This window comes from Schistocerca americana, chromosome 9 (genome assembly GCF_021461395.2).
Source record: "Schistocerca americana isolate TAMUIC-IGC-003095 chromosome 9, iqSchAmer2.1, whole genome shotgun sequence".
NCBI lineage: Eukaryota > Metazoa > Arthropoda > Insecta > Orthoptera > Acrididae > Schistocerca > Schistocerca americana.
The window spans coordinates 136,190,035-136,216,999 of NC_060127.1; the positions used below are offsets into that span (position 1 = coordinate 136,190,035).

General features: G+C 40.0%; 1 protein-coding gene across 4 annotated transcripts in view; it reads right to left on the reverse strand.

Annotated features, from left to right (window-relative positions):
* LOC124551326 (CLK4-associating serine/arginine rich protein) overlaps positions 1-26,965 on the reverse strand; it is a 169,486-nt gene that overhangs the window by 40,787 nt on the left and 101,734 nt on the right. For all 4 annotated transcript variants that reach the window (XM_047126339.1, XM_047126340.1, XM_047126338.1 and 1 more), the window contains exons 14-17: positions 22,666-22,732; positions 20,019-20,124; positions 16,746-16,991; positions 4,623-4,790 (exon numbers count right to left, since the gene is read on the reverse strand). In XM_047126339.1, coding sequence (XP_046982295.1) covers positions 4,623-4,790; positions 16,746-16,991; positions 20,019-20,124; positions 22,666-22,732 — 587 coding nt within the window. The remainder of the gene's footprint in view (positions 1-4,622; positions 4,791-16,745; positions 16,992-20,018; positions 20,125-22,665; positions 22,733-26,965) is intronic.

The window sequence follows — 26,965 nt, forward strand, 5'->3', positions numbered from 1 at the left end:
ATCTGGGAGGACCCTTTCTGCATCTGGAATGACTCCAACCAGTATGCATACGAAGTGCACATTGGTTTTCAAATGGTTCTGAGCACTATGGGACTTAACTTCTGAGGTCATCAGTCCCCCTAGAACTTAGAACTACTTAAACCTAACTAACCTAAGGACATCACACACATCCATGCCTGAGGCAGGATTCGAACCTGCGACTGCAGAGGTTGTGCGGTTCCAGACTGTAACGTCTAGAACCGCTCGGCCACCCCGGCAGCTCATATTGGTTTTCTTACCCTCCTTGTCAGCCAAGTACCTAAGGGGCCCCATAACGCGCCTAACGCTGGAGCTCCCAGCCACCTATAGTCCCACCTTCTGCGATTGCCCCGATCTTGCAGGCTGAGTGGTTTCCTTTGAGACAGGACAGGCAACAGCATCCGGCTCAGCGAATGTGTCAGCCACAGACAGCACCTGGAACCTGTTTGTCAGACAAACCGGGGAGGCCTTACGTGCGGCTGAAGTCTTTCGCCGCCTGCTTCGCCCCGGGGCGACCACCCACTCGACCACAGGTGACGGGTCAGCCTCAGTGCGAGCAGTAACTGGTTTGGCCACTGGTGAGGACCAATTGGAGGACTCTGACGCGCTGGACGTCCAATGGATCCCCATGGCCGGCCCACAACAGTGGTGCCCATCCACTGCAGCCTCAAGCTGTGTAACCGAAGCCATCACAGCCTGAAGCTAAGAGCGAAGTATCACCAACTCGGCTCGCATCTGCACACAACAATCGCAGTCCCTGTCCATACCAAAGACCATGGAAAACTAAACTATGCCGATAAACAGACTATCAGCACGTGCTGCGCAACTCTAATGTAGACCCTGACGAAAACGCATGAATGGTGTCTAGTAATACGCAGATATTCAAGAACCTAACTACCAAAGCACTCAGGTGAAACTAAATAATTTGCCCCTGATAAGGAACTTGTAATATATCACAGAATCGATTTACTTTCTGACGCAAACGAAAACGCGAGAACTGTGGCTATTATATTTTTAATTTACAAGCGGAAACTCAAGAAACTAAACTATTAAAGCACACAGATGATATAATATAAGGTCACCATAATCTGCACACACCCTTAAAGACACTCCTCGATAACTGTCTTTTTCTGCAATATTATGTTTTTAAAACCGTGTTCCACATTCCCTCTAGATGCGAATGCACTGAAAATCACTCTCCATACAAATTCTAGACTCATCTACGAAAAGAACATTGGTCCACTGTTTGATCATCCAGGTGGCATGTTGACAACTCCACTCTAGACGTTCCCTTCTGTGAAGAAGCATCAAAGGTACACACACAGAAGGTCTGTGACAATAAATGCTACTCTGACAAAGCCTTCTGTACACCATTGTCTCAATACAACACGGCCAATGGATCCTGCAAGGTCAGATGCCAGTTCCCATACAGTACTAAGGCAGTACTGTCGTGCCCTTATGGCCATTAATGGTCCTCTCCTCTTGCCCTGGTCTTCGGCATACTGTTTCTGTCTCTATAAATTATCGCCACATCCGAGAAACAGCAGAGCTATTCACATTAAGCCTTCAGGCCACATCAGTTTGCATCGGTCCTGATTCTATTCTTCTTATGGACCTACATCACAGAGAGTCTGGTAGGTGTCTTCTTTGAGCCAGACAGCACTGTCTGTGAATCTACACATAGCGAGTGTGAATGTGAGACTACTTAGAAAACACTACCCTGTTTCATAAGTGCCCTGACGTCATCATTGAAGTGGTTGTTCATTGACCAGAATGCCACCTTCCATGAAGAACACGACTGTATGGACATCTGTTGATATTTTGTATGATTGTACTGTGAATTAGACACAACATAGGGAAATAGCAGTTTGCTGCTTTAATTTTGGACGCCAGTATTTGATGAACTATTGTCTGAAAGAAGCTGCATGAATGTCGCTCAGATCTTGATAAAATTTCAAAGTGGTGCAAAGATTGGTAACTTGCTTTAATTGTTTAGAAATGTAAAACTGTGCAGCGGGAAAAAAAAAAATTGCTCACTGGTGTGGAACCCGCACCAAATAGGACTAACGGGGGATACTGAATGTATACAGAGAAGTTCAGGGTTTCAATTAACAGCTTTAAATGAAGACTCTGGGAATATACAACAACTTGCTACATGTTGTTCATATAGGGACAATGAGGACAAGATTAGTTTAATTACTGTACGCACAGAGGAATTTAAACATTCGTTCTTCCTGTACTCCATTAGTGAATGGAATGGGAAGAAACCCTAGTAATTTGTACTGTGGCGCATACCTTCTGCCACACACATCACTGTGATTTGCAGAGTATAGATGTAGGTGTATAAATGTAGAAAACCTAAATCTGAATGGCTAGACAGGGATATGAATTATTCTACTGCTGAATGTATGTCCAGCTCTAACTGAATCTATAACAGTTATTAAACAGCATTATAGCAGAAACTGCTGATTTCATTCCTGTTTCAAAAATTTACCACGTTTCAATAAGCAAATCAAATTATTGTTACACAATTTGCCATGAAAAAATAAAATAATAATGTTAAAATCAAATAATGGAAACTCTAGGTAGGAATATCATCAGTGTACGAAAAGATAGATTGCTACTTATCATAAAGGTGACCCATTAAGTTGCAGAGAGGCTAATTAAAAGAGTAAGTGTCTTTTAATTGTGCCTGTCTGCAAGCTAACTTTTCATCTTTATGGTAAGTCGCAATCTATCTTTTCCTACAGTGTAATCAACATCAATCAAAAAAGACTGTACTTTATTTCAAAAAATAGTGTCTGCATTACCCATGATTAAAGTCAATTTGTAAACAGACTGGGGCAAACATGGAAGAAGTTTATTAGTTGGTTGGTTGTTTTTGGGGAAGGCGACCAGACAGCGTGGTCATCGGTCTCATCGGATTAGGGAAGGATGGGGAAGGAAGTCGGCCGTGCCCTTTCAGAAGAACCATCCCGGCATTTGCCTGGAGTGATTTAGGGAAATCACGGAAAACCTAAATCAGGATGGCCGGACGCGGGATTGAACCGTCGTCCTCCCGAATGCGAGTCCAGTGTCTAACCACTGCGCCACCTCGCTCGGTGAAGTTTATTAGTCCAACGGTCCTCATGGACACTGTGATAATTTGCTTAACAGTCATCTGTATCATATAACCATGTGATATAAGTCAGACTAACTACTATAGACTGTCATTCGTTGACTTGAACAATGACCCTCATCGTTTTGGTCTGAATTCTGTTTATCTTATCTACAAAAATTTAACTCGGGTAAAATCTCTCCTCATCCTACTTCCTTATGGTTCATTTCTGCATCTATAAGCCAGCAACTGGGCATAAGAGTGCTGTATGAAATACTTTCTCATTACTGAACTTTTTGGGGCGTGACTATGTGATTGATAAGAAAATGCACACATAATAATTTTAGGCTTCAGTCATTGTCTGCATACATCTGATATGCATTTCCATAATCATGCGGCCACCACCGCAAAGAATTATTTCTGTTTTTATCTAAGAAAGCATTTGTGGTGTGTGTGTGTGTGTGTGTGTGTGTGTGTGTGTGTGTGTGTGCATGGAAATGAAACACTTTCTGTATGCTACTGCTGTCCATTACAGGTGGTACACTGCCATTTACTCTGTCATTAATTTCAAAGTGATTTGCAGAGTATATGCGTATATGTGTTTGTCACTACATTATTCACGCAAGATGACACTTATCCCTTCATTCCATAACTGGCTGCCAATAACACACAAGTGCAGATTGCAAATGCAACCCACAATTTAAATCTGGACAAAATCCTCCTGATGATTGCATTTGTCTTGAAATGTTTAAAAAATGTGAACAGAGACATACTGAAGTAGATAATTGTTACTTCTACATATGTGACTCACTCACACTTCACTGATACCTTCTCGATCCAAACAATATCTCAACAATAGATCCTTTCACCCACAAGGCTGAGATGGACAAAGACAAAATCGATACAGTGTGCATGACATGTGATGCAAAGTCATCAAGGAGTAACATTTATTTAATAAGAAAATACTGTCATCTGCACAGAGGTGTTGTGTTCCCATGCCAAGAGAGAGAAAGACAGAGAGAGAGAGAGAGAGAGAGAGAGAGAGAGAAATTCAACAACAACAGGTTTCAGGACTTTTCCTGCCAAGAAGTACAAGTTTACTTTTACTGGAATCCCATTGGCTTTTCTTTGAGACTTGTCCTCATTATCTGTCACTACGCACCTTATAAACGTTCTGTTTTCACCCTAACATCTCCAGACTGCTTATTTTTCCTCCCAGCTAATGTCAACTCCAAAGACATCTTTCAACATCTATTTCTTCTAAACATCTTTAAGATACCAACTCAATACTTTTCCACGACCGAAAACTTTCTGCTTTTTTCAGGCACTCATCTCTACCCTACTACACCCAATGTCCTCTGCCACCTATTTCTTGCCTCTAATAAGTTTCCAATCAGCCATACAGTTAAGCTTATTACCTGCAGAATTGACATATCCTGTAAATACAAATAGTCAAATTTCACAGACATTACATCAAAGACGATAATGTTAAAGGTTTTCCTGGTACCTCGGATATGGTCTTCTCTGTGGTGGGCTCCTGCTACGCCTACTGTCTCTCCGACTACTACCTCTCCTATCGTCGGATCTCTGCCTGTGATGATATGAGGAGTGGCTGCTACTGCTGTAGCCCCTCCGGTAGTTACCACCACAATCTTCATCATCACTCGATCGTGACCTGCGAAACCAAAATGCCAAAAGGTTACAAACAATTATTAAACTTTTCAATTTCATCATTGATAAACTTTAAATAAATTCAATTAAAGACATATTGCCAAGGAAATATACATACCAAGCAACGGCAAGAGATCTCTCTCTCTCTCTCTCTCTCTCTCTCTCTCTCTCACACACACACACACACACACACACACACACACACACAGAGGTTACGAAAAATTGCAAGCTTTCAGAGCCACAGGATAAGGAAATGAGTGCAGAAGGAGCACAGGGTCTGTCCAGGATACTGCGATGGCAGAGGAAAAGGGGGGGGGGGGGGGGGGGGGGAGTTATTTATCCTATGTGTGATGGGCAAACTGTCCCTACCCTATGGCTCCAGCCCCTGTAACCACCCCTGCTGTAAGACTTGCACTATGCGCCCCCTCCCAATCACCACCTGTAATAGCCCGGTAACTGGCAAAACATACACTATCAAAGTGAGAACCACTTGTGAGAAGATGCATCTAGCTCATCAAAGGGTTTCTCCAAAAGCTAGAAAAGTTTTCATTCTCTTCTGTGTGTGACCATCAATGATCGAACGCTTCTGCTGTTTGGTAGGTAGTCTCCTTTACTCCTAAATTATTTACATTCTGCTAGAAATTTCCTAAGTATATTAGTGGAAAGTCGTAGTTGGTCTAAAAGCTTGTTAACCTCCCAGATGAATAACTGTACAAAACAAAACTCCTTAACCCCAACCAGTCACAATCTTAACTTGCCACAACTAGTTTATAACCTGTGGCTGGCAAGTTATAGGGGTTATAACTGTACTACTGCTATGTTTTCCCAAGGTCTGATTTTTAAAAGATACAGTCTATAAAATGTAACTGAAAAACTATATGACTTCAATGACTGTTTACAAAATAATGTTCCATCACCTATACTTGCACATACGGACCTGCAAAATAGGCACACTTAGTGAAATTTTTGTGCCCAAATTTTACTTCCCCCTGACACCCAAACCTTCTGATGTCAGACACTCAGATTGGTACCAAATGTTGTAAGTCGATAGAGAATGAACAAAAACACTGATTTTGTTCATGCTGTGTGCTGTCGTTCAGTAGAAAATGCGTAAATGATAATTAAAAGTATCACAAGTGCTACTTAGCACAGGAAAAGCATACCTGTGAGTAATTGTATTGTAGATCTCCTGTGGTTGAGAAGGTAGAACGTTCAGTCATTGTACCAAATGTCCCGCGTTCAAATTCCAATTATGACAGTTTTTGTTTAAACTGTTTACACATTAGCATGCTTACCATCCTTCTCATTTATCTTCCTTCTACACCTACATCTACACTTTGCAAACCACTATGAAGTGCATGGCAGAAGGTACTTCTCATTGTACTGCTCAGCAGAATTTCTTCCTGTTCCACTCACAGATGGCGTGCGATTTAATTCCTCCATGCATACTTTAGTCAGTCAAATTTTTTCTTTGTGAACTTTACGGGAGCAGTGCGTAAGGGGGTGCAATGTATCCCTATAGTCCTCTCTTAAATCTGATTCTCAAAATTTTCAAAGTACACTTCCACGCAGTATTCTCCATCCATCTGCATCTGTTAGTTCACATTCTCACTGGTCGAGCAAACCTGTAATCTTCATGCTATCCTCTTTTGTCCTACACTCTTGTTAGTCCTTTTTGGTATGAGTTCCACACACTTCAACAATATTCTAGGATGGGTCAGGCCAGTATTACACTATCATATTTCTTTGACAAATAAATATGATCAAATATTTGTCAAATTTCCTTGACAAAGAAATATGATCAAATATGTGTCAAATTTCTTTGACAAAGATCTTTGATGTGGCGCTAATAAGGGATATTACACCGTCTTCATATTTTTCATGAAATTTCAAGATGGTGGACAACAACTTGTTATTATGCACTGCAGTTCCTAGTACCACAATTGCACTCTGTGTGTATTTGGAAGAAAAGCAGTGAGAAAAAAAGGAAATATACTTGGATGAAGCCATAGGTAGTACTTGTGATAGTAAAAGCATTCAGCAAAATTTGTTAAGAGAGCTGCTAGTGAAGGACGTCAAGTCTTATATATAAATGAATTACAAATGACTGAGAGTGTATTTCAGTATTCGCTCAGTAATGTGGCTTCTCATATTACAGAACAGAATATTATCTTGAGAAATGCTGAATGTGCAGAGGACAGGCAAACTGTGGCACTGGGATTTCTTGCCACAGGAGAGAGCTACTCTAGTTTACAATGCAGCACTGGAACATCACATTGCATATTAACCAAAATAATTCCAGAAATGTGTGAAGTGATTTATACAGCACTGAAGGGGGAATATGTGAAGGTAAATAAATGTTTATATATAAAAACAAAGATGAGGTGACTTACCAAACGAAAGCGCTGGCAGGTCGATAGACACACAAACAAACACAAACACACACACAAAATTCAAGCTTTCGCAACAAACTGTTGCCTCATCAGGAAAGAGGGAAGGAGAGGGAAAGACGGAAGGAAGTGAGTTTTAAGGGTGAGGGTAAGGAGTCATTCCAATCCCGGGAGCGGAAAGACTTACCTTAGGGGGAAAAAAGGACAGGTATACACTCGCACACACACACATATCCATCCACACATACAGACACAAGCAGACATATTTCAAGACAAAGAGTTTGGGTAGAGATGTCAGTCGAGGCAGAAGTGTAGAGGCAAAGAAGTTGTTGAAAGACAGGTGAGGTATGAGTGGCGGCAACTTGAAATTAGCGGAGATTGAGGCCTGGAGGATAACGAGAAGAGAGGATATACTGAAGGGCAAGTTCCCATCTCCGGAGTTCGGATAGGTTGGTGTTGGTGGGAAGTATCCAGATAACCCGGACGGTGTAACACTGTGCCAAGATGTGCTGGCTGTGCACCAAGGCATGTTTAGCCACAGGGTGATCCTCATTACCAACAAACACTGTCTGCCTGTGTCCATTCATGCGAATGGACAGTTTGTTGCTGGTCATTCCCACATAGAATGCATCGCAGTGTAGGCAGGTCAGTTGGTAAATCACGTGGGTGCTTTCACACGTGGCTCTGCCTTTGATCGTGTACACCTTCCAGGTTGCAGGACTGGAGTAGGTGGTGGTGGGAGGGTGCATGGGACAGGTTTTGCATTGGGGGCGGTTACAAGGATAGGAGCCAGAGGGTAGGGAAGGTGGTTTGGGGATTTCATAGGGATGAACTAACAGGTTACGAAGGTTAGGTGGACGGCGGAAAGACACTCTTGGCGGAGTGGGGAGGATTTCATGAAGGGTGGATGTCATTTCAGGGCAGGATTTGAGGAAGTCGTATCCCTGCTGGAGAGCGTACTCTATATGGCCAATAAGAACAATTTTTATACTTGAATAATTTAATTAATGGTATTAGTGTTCCAACAACTACAAAATTAATAAAAAGTATGGAACAAATGAAGAGCTTTTTAACTTGTGGTATCCAGGGTTCGAAAATAAACAAAACAGAATGGAAAGCTAAGAAAGAATATTTATTTTAGAGCGTGACTACATCCTCTATTCCAGCTCGCTGAAAAGCTGCCTGGGTCTTTCCAGATGTAGAGGTGAATGGTTATAGCTGTAATTGTGGACATGAAGCATATTCCAACTGCCCATCAATACACAATTAATAACATGCACTGTGCCCCTTGCGCATCCCCCACCCTAATCGAAGCAAGTTTTTAAAAAAAGGAAGAAGAAGAGGAGGAGGAAGAAGAAGAAGAAGAAGAAGAAGAAGAAGACACACACCAACTTTGAAGCCATGTTTACAAACATGCTACAGAGATGTCAAATAGCTGTAGCAACACCAGTGCTCCAAGCAGTTACATTTCATATTGCAGTGAAGAGAAGACGAACACCTTTTATGATCAAATCTATGGCGAATCCCTCAATTTGATCATATTTATTTGACGACAGGTGAGATTTGACAAAGTTCCCTCTTACACCATCAAATTTCTTTGACACAAATATTTGACATATCAACCTTGACAAAGAAAAATGATAGTGTAATACAGGCCTTAATGAGTGTTTTGTAAGCAATTTCCTATTTAGATTGCTTGCATTTCCCTAGTATGCTACCACTGTCTTGATTCACGGCTTTCAGAAGATTGTGAAAAAAGTACAAATCGAATTTTGTGTGAAAAATATTTTTGGAATTAATGCTCTTTGGCATGGTGGTCACTCAGTTGGTTTTGCTCAGAATATTCTACAACAGTTGGTAGTCAAAGATATAGGACAGTAGTTTGGTGCATTACTTCTGTTACCTTTCTTGTAGAAACAAGCTTCTTTCCAATCAGTTGTCAGTTTTTTGTTTGAGGGTCCTCAGTATATTATAGGTAAAAGAGGGGGCTAATGCAGCTGGAAATTCTATATATACTCTGATAGGGATTCTATCGGTCACTGCCTTCATGTTTGAACACTGACGTTGGTATCACTGGTTGCTTTTATATACGACCAGGATTTCTCTGCACTTTAGAGAGGTCTTCCTATAATATTCTGCTATGCCAGTTACTGAAGGCTTCACACGTTTCCTTTTTGACTGCCAAACAGTTTCATTCAGCATTTCTCTATTTTTCCTAGTAGTACTTACGGCAACAGCACACTATTTTGAAAATATCATCATCGCAATTCCTTAAATTTTAAATAACTTATTGGACCTAGAGTCCACGGAATGTACAAAATTATTATCTAAATGTTGCCTCGCCAAAACCATGTTATTAGTCAACATCATTCATTATCTGAATGCTGTCTTGCCAACATTTGTATTTGTAAATGACTGGATCAAAGAATGGAAAATCCAAAAAGGATAGCCTGCTACACAATGAACTATCTGCTTCCTCTATGTGGCAGTTTCCATTGATAATAGCCATAGAGGACACAATCAGCTGTGTTAGATGTTTTAGACTTTTGAGTTACAGCCTAATCAACAAATAATGGCATCACTTAATAATTTCTTTCTTTAATATATTTTTGTATGAAAGTAAGTTTCACTAACACTAACATCAAGGCAAGTTCATTCAATTATTTATCGTCTGACTTCCTTCCTTGAAAATTTGATTTTCTTTTCTTTCATATTTTTCGCAGTTTGTGAATTTAACAGAAGCAGTTTACTGTACGAATGTGAGTTTTCAAAACAACATAATTTTATGCCACTTTAAGTACAGTATACTCCTAATTATTTGGGGTGATGTGTGGAAGAAGATACACAAATGATTGAAAAACACGAATAACTGAGATATTTTCAAACGTATATTTAACACCATGCCCACTGGAGGGGTAGCAGTAGCAACAGCAGCATTAGTGGCCAACGTGTGCATGTTATCAGGTGCAGCTTGGCACAGTAGTCTTCCACTGGCGGTCTGGTTTAGTGCCCGCCACTGCCCCTAATGGCCAGCAACCCGTGCTGCTGGTCCACGTGTGCGTGAGGCATGTGCCTCTTTATTTATTTTTAGATGTATGAATAATCTGCACCCAAATAATCTGCAGTACACTGTATCTGGCAAATTAAATTTACTTTCAGTAATACAAGCTACTCAAAAACATGCCCCTGTTTACGGATTTACTGAAAAGCAACCACTTTCTACAAAGAAATACATGACAACTAACAGCCAGATTGTTGTGGTAGCAAACACAATATATGGACGATACGCTGGATTATTATAAGGGATGCTGGGGGTCTGCGTTGCTTCACGTCCGTAGGTATAACCTTTAAATACCCTACACGTGACCCCTGGGTGGTGCTAAGAAAGCAACAACGATAAGATGAGACCGAACTGTCTGAAAAGACCTCTCGGTCAAAGAATGACGAAGGACACGTGCGGTCCTATTCAGGACCCACAAGCTCGTAGAATTGGACCATCTCTGCGCATCTGTCAACTGAATATCGAAGGGATAAGTCGAGCAAAATGTGAGTATCTTTCCAGGCTCACACAGAAATATGCAGTTGATATCATCGCACTTCAAGAAACGCACACAGCTGATGAACCACAGCTACAGAGTAGGGGGAAAATACCGGGCTTTAAACTGATAGCCTCTAATCACCATCAAAATTATGGCCTTGCAACTTACGTCAAGAATCACATAACAAACTACCAGCTGCTGTCAGAAAATTCTGAAAATGACATTTTTACAACTGCTGTTAAAATTGAAAACCTAACGATAGTTAACGTGTACAAACCCCCAGGGACCAATTGGCCTAATCCCGTTCTACCGTCTCTGCAACATCCAACTATATACCTCGGTGATTTCAACAGTCATCATCACCTGTGGGGATATATGGAGAATGACCTCAACAGTGAAGCGCTTGAGGACTGGATGGAAACTGAAAACCTGAATTTAATTTACGATGCTAAAGATCTGCCTACCTTCCACTCAGCTCGCTGGTCCCAAGGCTATACCCCAGATCTGTGCTTCACAACTCAGTCTCATAATTCCCTAAATCAAGTACGACGAACTGTGCTCAAGGAATTCCCACATAGTCAACACAGACCTGTTATATTGGAGGTGGGGATGTCTATACCTGTTGTACGATCACATCCTAAACCGAGGTGGAACTTCAAGAAAGCCAACTGGACTGAATTTGCAAAGCAAACAGATTCCAATATCAGATGGATCAAACCAACGTACAACAACTACAGCAGATTTGTTGGGGTTATCAAAGGTGCAGCCAGACGATGTATTCCTAGAGGGTACCGTAAAGAGTATATCCCTGGTTGGAGTTCCGAGAGTGAGGAGTTACTAAAAGAATATGAAGACCATCCTAACTCTGACAATGCAACAAGCCTCCTCCAGTCCCTGGATGATAATCGAAGAAAGATCTGGCATGAAACTGTGGGGTCCCTAGATTACACCCATTCTAGCAGAAAAGCCTGGTCTATCATCAGGAAATTAGACTCTTCAAACCCTACAACAAAAAGATCAAAAAATGCCATCAATTTGAATGACTATGCTAAACACCTTGTGTCAGTTACAAAGAATATAAAGGACAAGCAAGCCAAAAGGGATATCAAACTACAGTTGAACACCAAGAAAAGAGCAGCCCTACAGTCTTCCGAATTCTCTACTCCATTTCAAGAAGAGGAAACTAAAGCTGCAATCAAAAGTATGAAACTTGGAAAAGCAGCTGGATATGATGGAATATACTCAGAATTCCTGGCTCACTGTGGACCAGCTACAGTAAAATGGCTGACCAACTTCCTTTCACACATCCTGCAAACTGGAAACATCCCACATCTGATGAAGAAATCAAAAATATTAGCCATACTGAAACCAAATAAAGATCCCACAAAAGTGGAAAACTATCGTCCAATAGCACTCTTAAGTATCACTTATAAACTCCTTGAGCGCCTGATCTACAACAGAATCTGTGAAACAATCAACCATCATATTCCTATCGAGCAAGCAGGATTTAGACCTGGGAGAAGTTGTAACGATCAGGTACTATCTCTCACTACGCACATTGAAAATGGGTATGAGAAGAAATCAGTAAGTGTGGCTGCCTTTTTGGATCTATCTGCTGCCTATGACACTGTCTGGCGAGAAGGACTCCTTTTAAAATTTGTGAGTGTTATCCCATGTCGTAAACTCACGGCCTTACTCAACAATATGCTAAGCAATAGGTACTTTCAGATCTACTCAGATAATGATAGGAGCAGAATGTTTAAACTAAATGACGGCTTACCTCAAGGGTCTGTTCTGGCTCCCCTCCTTTTCAATTTGTATACACACGACTTACCAGAAACATCTTCAAGGAAATTCATATATGCTGATGATATTTGTCTGGTCACTCAGTGCTCCAACTTTGCTGATGCTGAAACTATTCTATCCACTGATCTGGAAGCCTTAGACAAATATTTCAAGAAATGGTGCCTCCACCTAAATCCTCAGAAAACAGTTATATCTGCATTCCACCTATGTAACAGACAGTCAAATTACAAACCAGAAGTTGTATTCAGAGACCAAGTGTTGCCATACTGTAGTACACCAAAGTACCTGGGATTAACACTAGATAGAACTCTGTCTTTCAAGCAGCATTTATCAAATGTGGCTGCTAAAGTTAAAACTAGAAATAATATTCTTCAGAAGCTTGTTGGTACATCATGGGGAGCCAATACTAACGTCCTGAGATCTACAGCATTAGCTCTGTCATATTCTGTTGCTGAATATTGCTGCCCAACCTGGATCAACAGTGTTCACACTAAGAAGATAGACGTGCAACTCAATCAGGCAATGCGATTAATCACAGGATGTATTCGGAGCACAAACACGCTGTGGCTGCCGGTTCTAAGCAATATCCCACCTCCAGCCCTAAGAAGATCAGAAGCTCTCCTACAGACGTGGAAAAACATTCAGCAGAACCCCCAGCTCCCCATCCATCAAGATATTGTACAAGGAACACACCAACGCTTGAAATCGAGGAAACCACCATGGCGCACAGCACTCGACCTTGAAGGATCTGCTTTCAACATTAACAGTTCATGGAAACTCCAGTGGGATCAGTCTTCAGTAGCCAATAAACATCTAGTCGAGGACCCTTCCAAGCAGACGCAAGGATTTGATCTTCCAAGGCGTCAGTGGAGGATCATTAACCGCATTCGAACTGGACAAGGCAGATGTGGCTATCTACTGCACAAATGGGGATGGGTTGGCTCTGCAAATTGTGACTGTGGTGCCCCCTCACAGACGATTCATCACATTGTTGCTGACTGCCCTCATCGTACTTTCAGAGGAACTTTAATGGACATTCATCGTACATCGGATGAAGCAGTCAAGTGGATTGAAGAACTAGACATAGAGCTGTAAAATTGTACGAACTTGTGATTGTACATTTTAGTCCTGAAAATATTGTATATAAATGTAAATCAATGTACACATCATACGATAAATAAATAATAAATAAGGGATGCTAGTGAATACACACTAGGAATGGACATACTCCTTTTTTCCTTTCCAGCTCACTTTCACTGTACTTGAACATCTACAATTTCTTGTTCCATTTTGTTTCCAATTCATTGCTTTTATTTTATTTGTTTGCAAATTTCTGTTTATTGCATTTCACCCTCAAGTACTTCAGCACCCGATGATGCTAACTCATTGTATCACTGAAATATTTTGCAAATCTGTCAGGGTGTATACGCAGACGAGGAAAAAAAAGTTCCCAGATTTCCCTGTTAAAAATACACTTTCTCCCGGATGAAAACACACCTTTTAAGTGTTATTAAGTGACAGTACATTTTCCCTTGGAACTGCAAAACTTATCAATCCTTTGAATGGTTATGTTTTTATACACGGGTGAAGAATTTCCCGGCACTTTAGAAAATGAAACTCAGGGAAGAAAACTCCTTTTGGAAAGATTTTTGATATGCAACCAAAACCCCGCATGTTACTTTCCGAGCCATTGTAATCGAGATTGTAAGCCAGTCATAGCTTACGTCAAGTGATCCTGCCAGCCGATGACAGCGGATATTCAGACCACAGGACTCGTGATGAAGTCAGCTACTAGCAATGTCACTGTTAAGTAGTGCAGATACACAAACAAGAAAAGTTAATGTTTTAAATTAATATACATACTGTTGCTACAAGAAAAGCAAAACTTTCACATATAATTTGGGTCTCTACAGTTAATAAGCTGCAAGAGAAGCTAAGCTTTCACATATAATGTTGATTTTTTTGCGCATGTTACACTTCAAGATATATAACACGAAATGTGCCAGTAAAAATTTTTAGCCGAGTCCAGTGACTTGTCCTCAAAGTTTTCCACAAATAAATTAGCTACCACAGAGGAGAGCGAGCTTCCTGCAGCACTACATTAACTTGCTCATAATAACGACATGAATGTCTGATCTTCTAGGCTCGAAATACTTCTAAATGGCTCGCCATCAAACGCTCTGCGATTTAATAAATTCATCGTACATTCTCGCCCATAGTTAAACTCGCGTAAAAGGAAATTTACTTTGAAAGTAATGCTTCTCAAACCACCATTCGCAATATTTTCCCGCCAGATAACAGGCACCATGGCGCGTTGACAGCTGCTATGGTGCATGAAGCCCGTATGTTCGTACGTGTAAAACATTGAAAGATCTTACATTACGTCATAAAAGAAAAAAAAGACATCAGAGGATACTCCAAGAGAATCGGAATTTCGTGAACAATACTAAAATGGCACATTTAAAGTGGATACTCAAAGAGCACATTCGTATGTCCAGATTCCCAATGATGTAGGCCTCGACCTGATATTAAGCTTTTCAGTGTGGGTTTCTGGATGTACATTTTCTTGGAGCACCGGTACTGTATTAACTCATTTCTGATTCTTTATTATGGCATAATGCCATGTATGCTAGAAGATGAAAATGTGCACTTGAAATGCAGCGAGCAGTCGAAATTAGCCAATAGTGTGGAACTAAACACTTTGTTTCAAACACACTGACTGCCTCAGCGTAAAAGATTAATAAAAATTTCTTTAGCAAACTGGCAAAAATAACTTCATTGTTCTACAAGGCGATTAATGCATGGCTGTCAGAAAAGTGGAAATAAAATGAAATCTGAAACTAATAACATAATGGCCTTCCATACTTATGTGAATGTATTTAAATTCACTTGATGGCTCCCGGCCACAGAAATCCATTTTATTTTCTTTTGACATGAGAGCAGTATTAAACAAATAGGAAACAGCAAAATCATTAAATGTAAACACGGGTCACGTAGAGACTGCACACTTCCCCACTATAGCTCACACTGCTCTGCACATCAGCCCCGGATCTATGATATTTCCAAACTGGGGCCATACCAAGATAGTATCAGCTTGTATAGCCCGGTCCCCTTTTGCCTGCAGGAAAGTTTATTTCTAGATGCGACAAGGATTCCCATGACAGAAACACTAAGCACGCATTCAAAAAATTTTTTACTACTGGACCGAACTGAAGTTGCCTCAGGCCGCACGGACCATTCAGAAATCAACTTACAGAGTGTGTTCAAAAACCAACAGGGATGCACATCAAAATCATATGAGTAATTGATAGACCAACGTGTGCTGGATGCTAGGCGCTTTGTGACACAAGGTTTTTTCCTCCTCAAGAATACGAATTTGGTGCCCCCCTCCCAATAGATCCAGACCCTCTGCGCATACGTGATTCTGGCAACTTGGGTGCAGCAGTAAAATTTTTCCCGGTTGCATCTAGCTGCTTGCTGCGACTGCTTACACAGCCACCAGCCACATTTCTGTAGCCAGAAATGGGAGAAGGTACTACTCATACGCCACTCAACTGCGCATGCGCATGAGCCCGCTCGTAACTGCTAAAACGAAACTAATGTAAACAGCTGTGACATCACGCTCATCTGAGGCAATTTGTTGTTATGAAGCATTGTATAGTCTTCCTAAAGCCTTTGTCACATTTTGCTGTAGGCAAACACTTGTAAGAGCACTGTATTTTGTTGTATATGGCACATTTCCTTTGCAATTTATGTTTTATTTTCGTTTTTTTTTATTTTTTTTTATTTTTCCCTCTCATTCACGTTTTATTGTTGCAGTATTATTCTGCAGTAGCGGGATACAGTAATACCCTTTGTTAGAGTATCAATTCTTACCAGTCAAAATTACAAAAAGTTAACTGAAAACTAAAACAACAAAAAATTCCCGGAATTCTAAAAAATTCCCAGCTTTTCCCAGATCTCCCAGGTTGTCTCGGGTCATATACACACTGTCTGTGTAAGAAATCTAAAAGATGGCCCAAGCTTTATTTGCTTTGGATGCAGGGCAGAAAAAAGTTGTAAGGAATCGCAGCAACACTTTTTCTCCTCGGAGGAAATTTAAATGCATTTCACATTACAAAGATACTGCAATTAGTAATTTACGTACACTGAGGCTCGAAGGATCGAGACAGCTACTGCTGGGTTATTACCATTTTCCGACCGGGTTGAAAACTAAAGCCTTACCACCGATTCCTATGCGGCCGCGGCGGCGGCAGGATCTGTTGTCCCAGCAGGGGTGGGGGGTACGGCCTGGGAGGCTGCTGTTGCTGTGGTGGTGGCGGTTCTGGCCGCCTCTCCTTCTCTGGTGGCGGGGATGGGCTCTGAGATGGACTGTACGACTCCAGTGATGAAACGCTCAAGTGGCTGTCGTCGTCCCACGTCTCGTCGTCCTCGTCACCCTCTTTCATGCGGTGTCTGCGTTCTCTCTCCCTGTGGATGAAGTACCTCTGTCAGTACACCTTTCTCTTAATTGCAAGTTAATTTCAATTTGCAAAATACCAAAATATTAAGTTTTTGCCAACTGGCTACAAAATTTAGATTTGCAACAACACTTTCCTACAGAGTGAGGACACCCCTCGAGCTCACCCGTGGGCTGGGCACACGGAAGTAATGGAGGCTACACCTAGATGGCCCTATTGCACACAAGCGAACCTCCCTGCTACCGCCGCCAGCTGGCTCTTGGTCAGATGAGTAAATTCGATTAGCCAGTAGGCACCCAGCAGCTAGTTGACAGGCACTTGAGCTTGAATACTCTGCCTTAAAGATTCTTCAAAAATTATTCTAAAGTAAAAGTTTCCATCAAACAACGGAAATCCACAATGGAATAATGACAATATTATGACAAGGCCAGACTGCTGCTGACCATATAGCACAGTTGTTGAGTCACAGACAGCCACAACAAAAAGACTACCAAACACGTAAATTCTGAAATACACCCGCACAAAACAGAACACACACACACACACACACACACACACACACACACATATTCATGTTGTCTATTTCAGAAAGGGCGTTCTGGCCAAAAGCTTACATGTTTAGTAGTCTTTTTGTTGTGCCTGTCTGTGACTCAAAATCTCTGCTATGTGGTGAGTAGCAATCTGTCATTTTCATAATCTTTTCATAATATTGTCTAAAAGTTTCTATCTTAGGTGAAATACTCATGATTCCAGCCCGCGACATCATCACACAGGGAAACAAATTAACTTCACAGACTACGTATGGAACTGAGTCGTTCTTCCTCAACTGTCAGTCTTTGACTTCCTATCACTACAGGCATGAGCGTAGTTGTTCATTAATCATTATTTAGCTTAATTAGCTTAATCATCTTTTGTGCTCAACTGGATAAAGTATTATGAAATAAAAGATTAAGAGAACACATCAACAGAAATTACTTCTTGTTATACCAGGAGAAGCCAAGGAATATTGGTAAAGTATTACACTATTGGTAAGTTTTTAAAAGATCTAGATAGTGATCTAACACAGAAGTGATGAGTTTTATCAAAGGTCTCTGACAGAAAGATGTAAAAAATAACTAAATAAAGTCCACTACACATCAAAATACAACACTAACAAAAAGTAAAAGGACAAATAACAGTGACTAATGCAAATAATAACTGCAGGTTTGAACACTTAGGTAACTATAAGAACAGTATGGTGTGCGGTGTAATAAAGAAAAAGAGGCATCAAGAAATTTTGGGACTGTCTACTTAGTTCATGGTATGTATATCCTCTACCTAACAAATTTATTGACTTATGATAATGATTTTCAATACACTTTGCTCCCTATACTCAATGTGAGAGAACATTATCTAAAGTATATATCTCTTCAGGTGCATCGATGAGTGTAATAATTCCTCAATGACATTATCACAATAATATGATGCAAATATTTGATTTCTGCCAGCTGAGATCATGATAAAACCAAGATCTTCAGTGAGCTCAAGGATCATTCAGACAAAATTTTTAGTACATTTCATACCAATCTTTTCAATTATGCACATGAGTATCCATTTTTAGCACACACTTCAAAGTAAGAATGCTGAGATAAAAACACTCTCTCTTACACTTTCAAATTCCACCGAGGCTGTCCTATGAGGTTTCATATTACAAGATCCAGTTTGAGAGACTGTCTGTCTGTGTTGCATATGGGGAAGGATCACACAACAAAGTAATTTTCACAACAGTCATTATTTACAGTCAAGTCTCATACTTGTTAACAGTTCTGATTTACCACAAAAGTTAGTTTTGACTTTCACACTTCAGTGAGTAGGATATTTTGTGTGGGTATGGTAAATAATGTGGTCAGTTTTTGTATAACAACAGAACACCATCTGTTTATCTCACAATAATTTAAAACGACAACACGGGAGCTACTAGTATTCTATAGTGCCTGGTGAAAGTGTTTCCCTTGTCTCTACAATGACAACTGTACACAAAGTAAGTCTCTTCAAGAAGACACACACAGACTGCTTTGCTTTTAAAATCAAAGACCTTATCAAAATCCAAACAATGGAAATGGAAAAAAACCAGAGTAACATTACTGGCATGATTAGGAGGAAAACAGGAAGAGTAGAGCTGACATCCAGCCAACGAAAAGATCATTACTGATTTATTATTATGGATCTTTTCTGGTGAACAGATTGGCTATATTATTTGTTGGGTTTATTGTTACACTGATAGAGCGTTGTGACCACCTGCTTAATAGTGTGTCGGATTACCTTGGGAATCAAGTATAACAGGACAAACTTTAAACAGGTAAGGTCAGGAAAGGAAATTGGCACTGTTCTTTTCCAAGGAACTATCCCAATAGCTGCCTTAAACAGTTTACAAAAACCACAAAATATCTAAGCTTGAATGAGTGGTTGGGTCTTTGAACTTCACATCTCTGGAAAGGGGAGTCAAGCGTAGTAACCACTGTGCCATACTGGGCAGTGACAATGTACGAAGCGATCAGCATGAAGTAAATTTTCAGTAAATTGGCTGAGGAAGGACCTGATTGGTGCCTGAGTGATAGTCTTAATTACCTTCCACATAATAATAATAATAATAATAAGAAGAAGAAGAAGAAGAAGAAGAAAACATGGATCATTGGCACTGTTATCCTGGGTGATAGCAGAATCCTCAACAAACAACTTGAAAAACTTTCTACATATTAAGTCTTAAAAACTGAACTACAGCTACTCTGGTATAAACCAGAAACACCTGTCCCAGGTGTTCTCGGCAATCTGGGAGCTGTGCTGGAAGATCTTAGTGGGCACTTGAAAATGGCTGGCACTGATGAAATATCCATCTTCCAAATAAAACAAGCCGCTTAACTGGGATCTGCACAAAACTGCCACAGTTCTGGACTGCTTGAATATTGTCCAATTAGTGATAAAATACAAAATCCAGTGTATTAATTATAACAAGAATACTAACAATAATGTTTGATAAAATGTTTCAGTTATCACTCACCTTCTTCGCAATTTAATGGCCATTTCTCGTAGTTCATCCTCCCTATCTTGCCTCTCTTGTTCCATCTTCTCGTGCCTCATGCGCTCTGCTCTCTTATCAGCTTTATCTGAGAGTAACAAAAGAACTCGGATGTTGAAAACCAGCTAATATTTTAGTAATACCAATTTAAGAAATGTCACAAAAGTCAATCTGAATTGCAAATCTGGAGGGGGGGGGGGGGCAAAAAAAATCACATTTACGCTTTTTGTTTCTACAGCTTTCAATCAGACAAAGCACATTACGGCAATTACAATACTTATCATGTGTAATTCAATTTATATTGGAACTCCAAAGACAAATTGCCTTTAGCACAACTAGAGACATCTGAAAATGTCCACGTTAACTGCTGGCTTGGAAAGTTACTTTCCCACTAAATTCTAAACAGAATTTGTATCCCTTCAGAATACCTATACTGCTGAGACCTGCTATTCCAGGTAAGTACAAAAGATTCTTTGCCATGTCAGCATCAACCGAATTCTTCATTATCGTCTGTAACACCTCTCACCATGAAGGTTAAATGATGATACATACAAAAGATAGATGTTATCACTGCGTTATACAGCTACCAAATTTTCTTCCCCGCAAGAAAAAATTTACACAACAGATATACGCTTCCACTTTGTCACTTCTCAATTCCAAAGAAGAAGAATCAATCACCACTCAATATTAGGTACCTAATGACACACTCAAATACTAAATCAATGACATTGTTATTTAAGATAAATCACAGCTGATGCACTTTATAAGCACCAATGCAATTGGACTTTTCTGCAGGAAGCTGGGATTAATTCCAAATTAAGTCAGACAAAATTGCGTATGTCAGGAACGTGTACAGTTCCATCTAACTGAATGTATTTACTAACATCTGAAAAAAGTATTGGCGGCAGAAAAATGTTTATTCTACATCAAAATGGGCAAAATATTAACAACAGGAAATATAAGGAAAGACAGGAGAGATCAGAACGAATAAAAAGATACTGGGCAGTTAAGAAAGAACGAAACATGCGCTTACTGAAGAAGAGGACCAGGAAATGATTGACTAAAGTGGTCCAATGAGGCTGTAAAAGCAAATAATAATAATAAGAATAAGAATTAAGGAGGACAGTATAATAGCAACAAATATTCCATCTGATCTAAAGTATCCCGACACCCCTATATACTGTGGAATTGACCGCTAGATGTCACAAGGGGCAAACCAACCAATATAACAGGAGGTGGGGAGTGTTACGTTGTCAGTAAAGGAGCAGTATCAGCAGAATGGGTCAGACAGGAGATTTCAGTAACTTCAAATGTGGATTAGTCATCAAATGTCACCAGAGTAACAAGTTCATCAGGGACACATTAACCCTTCTAAGGCTACCCAACTACAATGCTGCCAATGCGATTGTGAAGTGGGAACGCAAAGGGACAACCACAGGCTAATCAAGACTAGGCAGACTTCGAGTGCTGAAAGACAGGAACAGTCAGGCACTGTAGAGAATGGTTGTGAAAAATCACACAAAATCAGTGTAAGGAATGACTCTTGAGTTTGTAAGTGCTACCAGTAGTCCAGCCCGCACAATGACTGTGCGTACAGAGTTATCACGTGCACGTGTGTGCCAACAGTGATGTACAGAGGAGGTAGTGTTATGGTACGGTGGTGGTTTTTGTGGTTTGGGTGCGGTCCATTATTGCGCTTAAGAAAATGCTAAATGTTGAAAATGAAAACATTTTAAATCAACGTGTACTGTACACAGTAGAGGAACAGTTCGGAGATGATGACCAACTGCGTCAGCATGTCAATGCTGCATCTGTGAGGCACGGTTTGTGGACAATATCAGAATAACATTCCCGACATGGACTTACCTGTCCACAGTCCTGACCTGAACCCATGTAACACCTTTGGGATAGCTAGAACATTGACTTTGCTCCAGACCCTCCAGTGTCCACTATCACTACCTTCTCCGATTTCGGCACTTGAGGAAGAATGGGCTGTCATTCCTCCACAGACATAATAAGACACCTCATTTGAAATCTCTGCAGCAGTGTTCAAGTCATCATAAAGGTGAAGGGTTGCATGTCCCAAACTAATGTCCACTAATAAGTCCAGATACTTTCCATCAGATAGTACAGATATACAAAGCTTGAATACATCAACAAATATTAACTTCTAACTTTTATCTTAAGCAAATGAAATGATTCTTACAACAAGGGCCTCAGAAGTTAGTCAGTTAAGTGATGACAGGTTAGTTATAAAAAAGAACTGAGATCAGAGACCCTGGCCTTATTTTGGTGTTAATTTCTACATGGTCATGCCATAGTCTACTTTCTTTGGAGGGAACCCACACAACCTTTATGTCCAATCTATTTAAAATATAAGTTCTTTGTACCCTTTCCTGTTCTTTTCAGGTAGAACAACATCCAATTCCTCGATTCCCAAAGAATCACTCACCTATTTTTATATGCGAATCTACTGATTCCCAGTACATATTCTCTCCATTTGTACGTGGATGTAGTCTCATTTCCAACTGCCATTTAGACAAGTGCTTTTGATAACAATGTCCATCTTATTCATGAAACAATACATAAATACATGGGACATACTCCCAAAAACTGCAATGTTACTTACACTGTCTGTTCAACAGAGCTTGCATCTTCTTCTTAAGCCGCTCCTGTGGTGTAAGTTTTGAAGCAGGCTGTAACATATATCATCGTGTAGTAGGACACTGAGCTTCACAAAAATCTATGGTTGCCACAGAGCTGTGTGCTGCCATTTTCTGATTCAAACTGAAACACACACACACACACACACACACACACACACACACACACACACACACACACACACACACACCACTCTAAACATAGACAGTAACAGTGGGAGCACCGTAACTTGTCAAATTTCAACTAGGAACCATGAGAACACCCCAAATGTTACCTACTTTCAGCATATGCAACAGTCTAAATACTCCAACATCCAACTGCTGTAATGAAGGTTTTTCCTAGAGTATGTTATTATGGTACTGCTTGGAAATTTGAAGTTTCTTTGCACCTTCTTTCATCAAATTTTTCATTTTTATGAGTCTTTTCTGCTCATAAGACCTTTAGTTCTTCATCTCATTTTGCTGAATAAATTTACGATGAGAAACTAGGGAAAGTGTTGCGAGTCCTCCAACCACTACAACTATACTTATCTCATACAAATACATGCTCTGTATCTTTTCTGCTCATTACATTAATTGGAACTTTCTGTAACTTTTGCTTACTCACAGCTCCTCTCTAGAGCAAATCATGAAAGACCATTAAACCTGGGGAATTCACAATCCTCAGAATACTGTTGCTACTGCTTCCTGTAGTCTACTTAAGACATCTGCTACACCTTATTTGTTTACAGTTTCCTCGACACTATCACAATTCTTTAAGTATCCATTTCAACGAGCCTTCAAAGGCCATCACTGCTACAAGTACTTTGGGAGCTTTTCAATAAGGGCAAACCAACATACATAACAATAAGCGCATATTTAACAGATGCCAACAGACTATTTTACAAAACTTCTTGGCAGATTAAATCTCCTGGACCGGGACTCTAACTCAGGACCTTTGTCTTTTGCGGATGTGTGTTCTAACAACAGAGCTACCCTAGCATGACTCCCAACCCATTCTCGCAGTTTTACTTCCGCCAGTACCTCATTTCCAGCCCTCCACAAAAGCTCTCATGTGAACTGTTCAAGACCAGAGGAAAGAGTATTAGCTACAGTCTGGGGGATGCTTCCGGAGTTGTGCTTGGGTAGCTCAGTTGGTAAAGCAAAGGTCCTGAGTTCAAGTCTCAGACTGGCACACAGTTTTAATTTGCCATACGTTTAATCTGCCAGGCAGTTTCATATCAGCACACACTCCAGTGCAGAGTGAAAATTTCATTCAGACAGCATTTTACAGTTATACCACAATCACAAACAAAAGAATATTCAACACCAACTCACATCTATTTACTATATAACTGGTACTATTGTTTGGTTGTGAAACTTTATAGTTTTGGAAGAAGTATTGGACTTTTGAACATTAAAGATTGTAGAGAATGTGGGATTGCACAAAAAAAATGAACCACAGGAGTTGTACAACACCATAACATCATCACACAAGGAAAGGAAAAACGACCAATTTGGCTTGGCCATAATGTTTTAATTAGCACCTCAAAAACATTAAATTACATAGGCCTAGTTAATTTTTTGTTTGTTTGCCAGTATGTCGGCACTTCTGGTGGACATTAAAATCCTGATGTCACATTAGAACAGCATGCTACTACAGGAGACAGGATTACTAACATATCGCTGCAAACAAACAACAAATTAATTACTTAATTTCACTTTTTTGAGGGGATAGTTAAAACATGATGACTACCCTTTGTAGACTACCTAATACAGAATTCTCTAGAAAATAACATGATGTGAAGAAAAGGAAGACCCAGATGATGACTGGAATGACGTAAGAAGGATATTGACACCAAATTGACAACAAGTGCAATAGGTAGGAAAAAAAGCTGATGAGCCTCGTGAAGTAGGAATGTGATTAATAATGACCTTGTAAAAGATGACAATGCAGAGCATGCTTAACATTTAGAAATAAGAGCAGAATATTTTATGGACATATCTTTTGACCATGAGGAACAGTACATAATGGTCTGCTTCTCCACCAGTTTGCTGAAGTTGGTAATCAGCATTTGCACAAACAGTGATTCACAAATTTTTACTGTTTACTGTATCTTAAGACACATACCTGCAAGTAACACTATGCAATTTTCCGGCATGTTTTCTGAAATAATTTGGCAATGGGAGGAATGACAGTCTTATCTAACTATAAGAACATAATATACATAGTTCTTTAATCTTTGAGTTTTGCGATTTACAAAAAACATCAGGTAATTGTGGAAGTTATTTCAATTCTGCATCATCTGAGGCTCAATACTTTACAAATCAATTACTAAAGAATCCAGTGGCAATCACTTTCCATTCACACTTCAAATACCCACGCATCTAAATGTACACCATCTTGCTGTTGTTTGCAGCATCAAAAGTGTAAATGATGTGAGGCAGAACACTGAGTATAGTTCTTCTGACTAACAAGTGAGTTAGTATAAAAATTTCATTGTCTACTTATGGTAATTTTTTTTTAATACTAAGAAACCACAGTTTCGATTAGTAGGTGCAACTTAATATTGAGTTAATTCTCTAGTAAATTATCAAATTACTGGTGAATCTTTCACCGGCATTCCTGACGTTCACTGCTGGATAATGGTTTACTCCAGATGTTTCCACGTATTAGTCTTCTACACACATTCCAACAAAATGACCACAAGTATCAGATGACAACTTCCTCCTCCCCCCCCCCCCTCCCCCCCGTTTAAAGACTCCTTGACAAATCTCTACTTTTAATATATTCCGGTTATTCAAATTTACACACTGTTTCATTGATATAAGGTACCTTAAAGTCTGTTTAAAGAAGTCAACATTGTCTGTCGTAAACAGTCGTCATATTTTCTTTGATAGGTTATATGATGCAGATACGCAAGTAGTTTTTCATCAAAAGCCATGGCAAGTGGCTGAACTAGTGCTGTTCTGCATCACAACATAAACCCCACACTCTTCATAATCGTCAAACATCAGCTCATATTCGCTTTGAATTCCACAACGCAAAAGGTTGGGAAATCTCCTTATCTTCAGCAGCTTCATTTGGAAAATTTCTCGAGTAGTCGGGACGCCTCAGTTGTTATTCTCTCACACTTACTGAATAACCTGCTGCACCAATTCGTGAAACATTCCCAGATTTCGTCCCCTGAAAATCTGGTGTGCAGAAAGGGTGCTGTGAAATTTATTCTTCATCTGACACCACCAACGAACACTCACTTCTTTAACATCAAACTGCCTTTGGGCTGTACAGTTCTTTATGGCCTCTGCATTATGAATAACCATTAACTTAAAATTAATTTCATATTTTCTCCATGAAACAATTGTAAACTGCAGACTCTTAGGTCACTGTTTCTCAACAGTGACAGTTGTGATTTTCATCTCTTCCCAATCACTACAATTTATTATTCATACAGCATTATAGAAACAAAATAATGAAAGTATGTTATTATCTTGGCTCCTCAGAGCTGAATCAGGAGAAATATGAACAGTGTACTTCAGCACCTGCTGTCAACACTGAAAATAAAAAACATTACATATTTAAGTCAGAATTAATTTGTCTCCTACAGAAATACACATGTTTGCAGAGTATTCGCCCATCCCTAAAGTTAGTTCAGTTCTGATTAATTCACATTCAGCGGAACTGCAATTTCAATGTGATAAATGTTCATAAAAAGCAAGGTATGTGGGATGCATACTCGCAATAAAATTCGTTGCCAACTCACCCCTGTCCTCCCCACATTTGGCGATGCTGGTGAAACTGCACTCCATCCCACTCTCCTTAAATCATTAAATTAAATATGCATGTGACCAACTACTAAAGTTCATTTGTGAATTTAAGATGACTCCGATTTGTTTGTTTGTTTTCCTGTCTCTCTTGGTAATTTCCAACAAGAATCTCTCAATCAGTTTTTGAATGAAGAATGAATCTTTCGCTCTGCAGCAGTGTGCCCTGTTTTGAAACTTCTGGGAGATTAAAACTGTGCACTGGACTGGGACTCGAATTCATCACCTATCCCTCTGCAGGCAATGCTCTCACTGACCGAGCTAGTAATGAGAGCCACAACCCACAGTCACAGCATTAAAAATCTGTGTAGCACTGTTATGTCAAAACTAGTGAACTTAAGTACAGCACAAAACATACTTAGAAATCCTTCATTCCAGTTTGTACTTTTTCACAGAGTATCTCTCATTCACATATTTGACATAACTTTTTAGTTCTGAACACTTCTGATGCTAAAGAAAGAG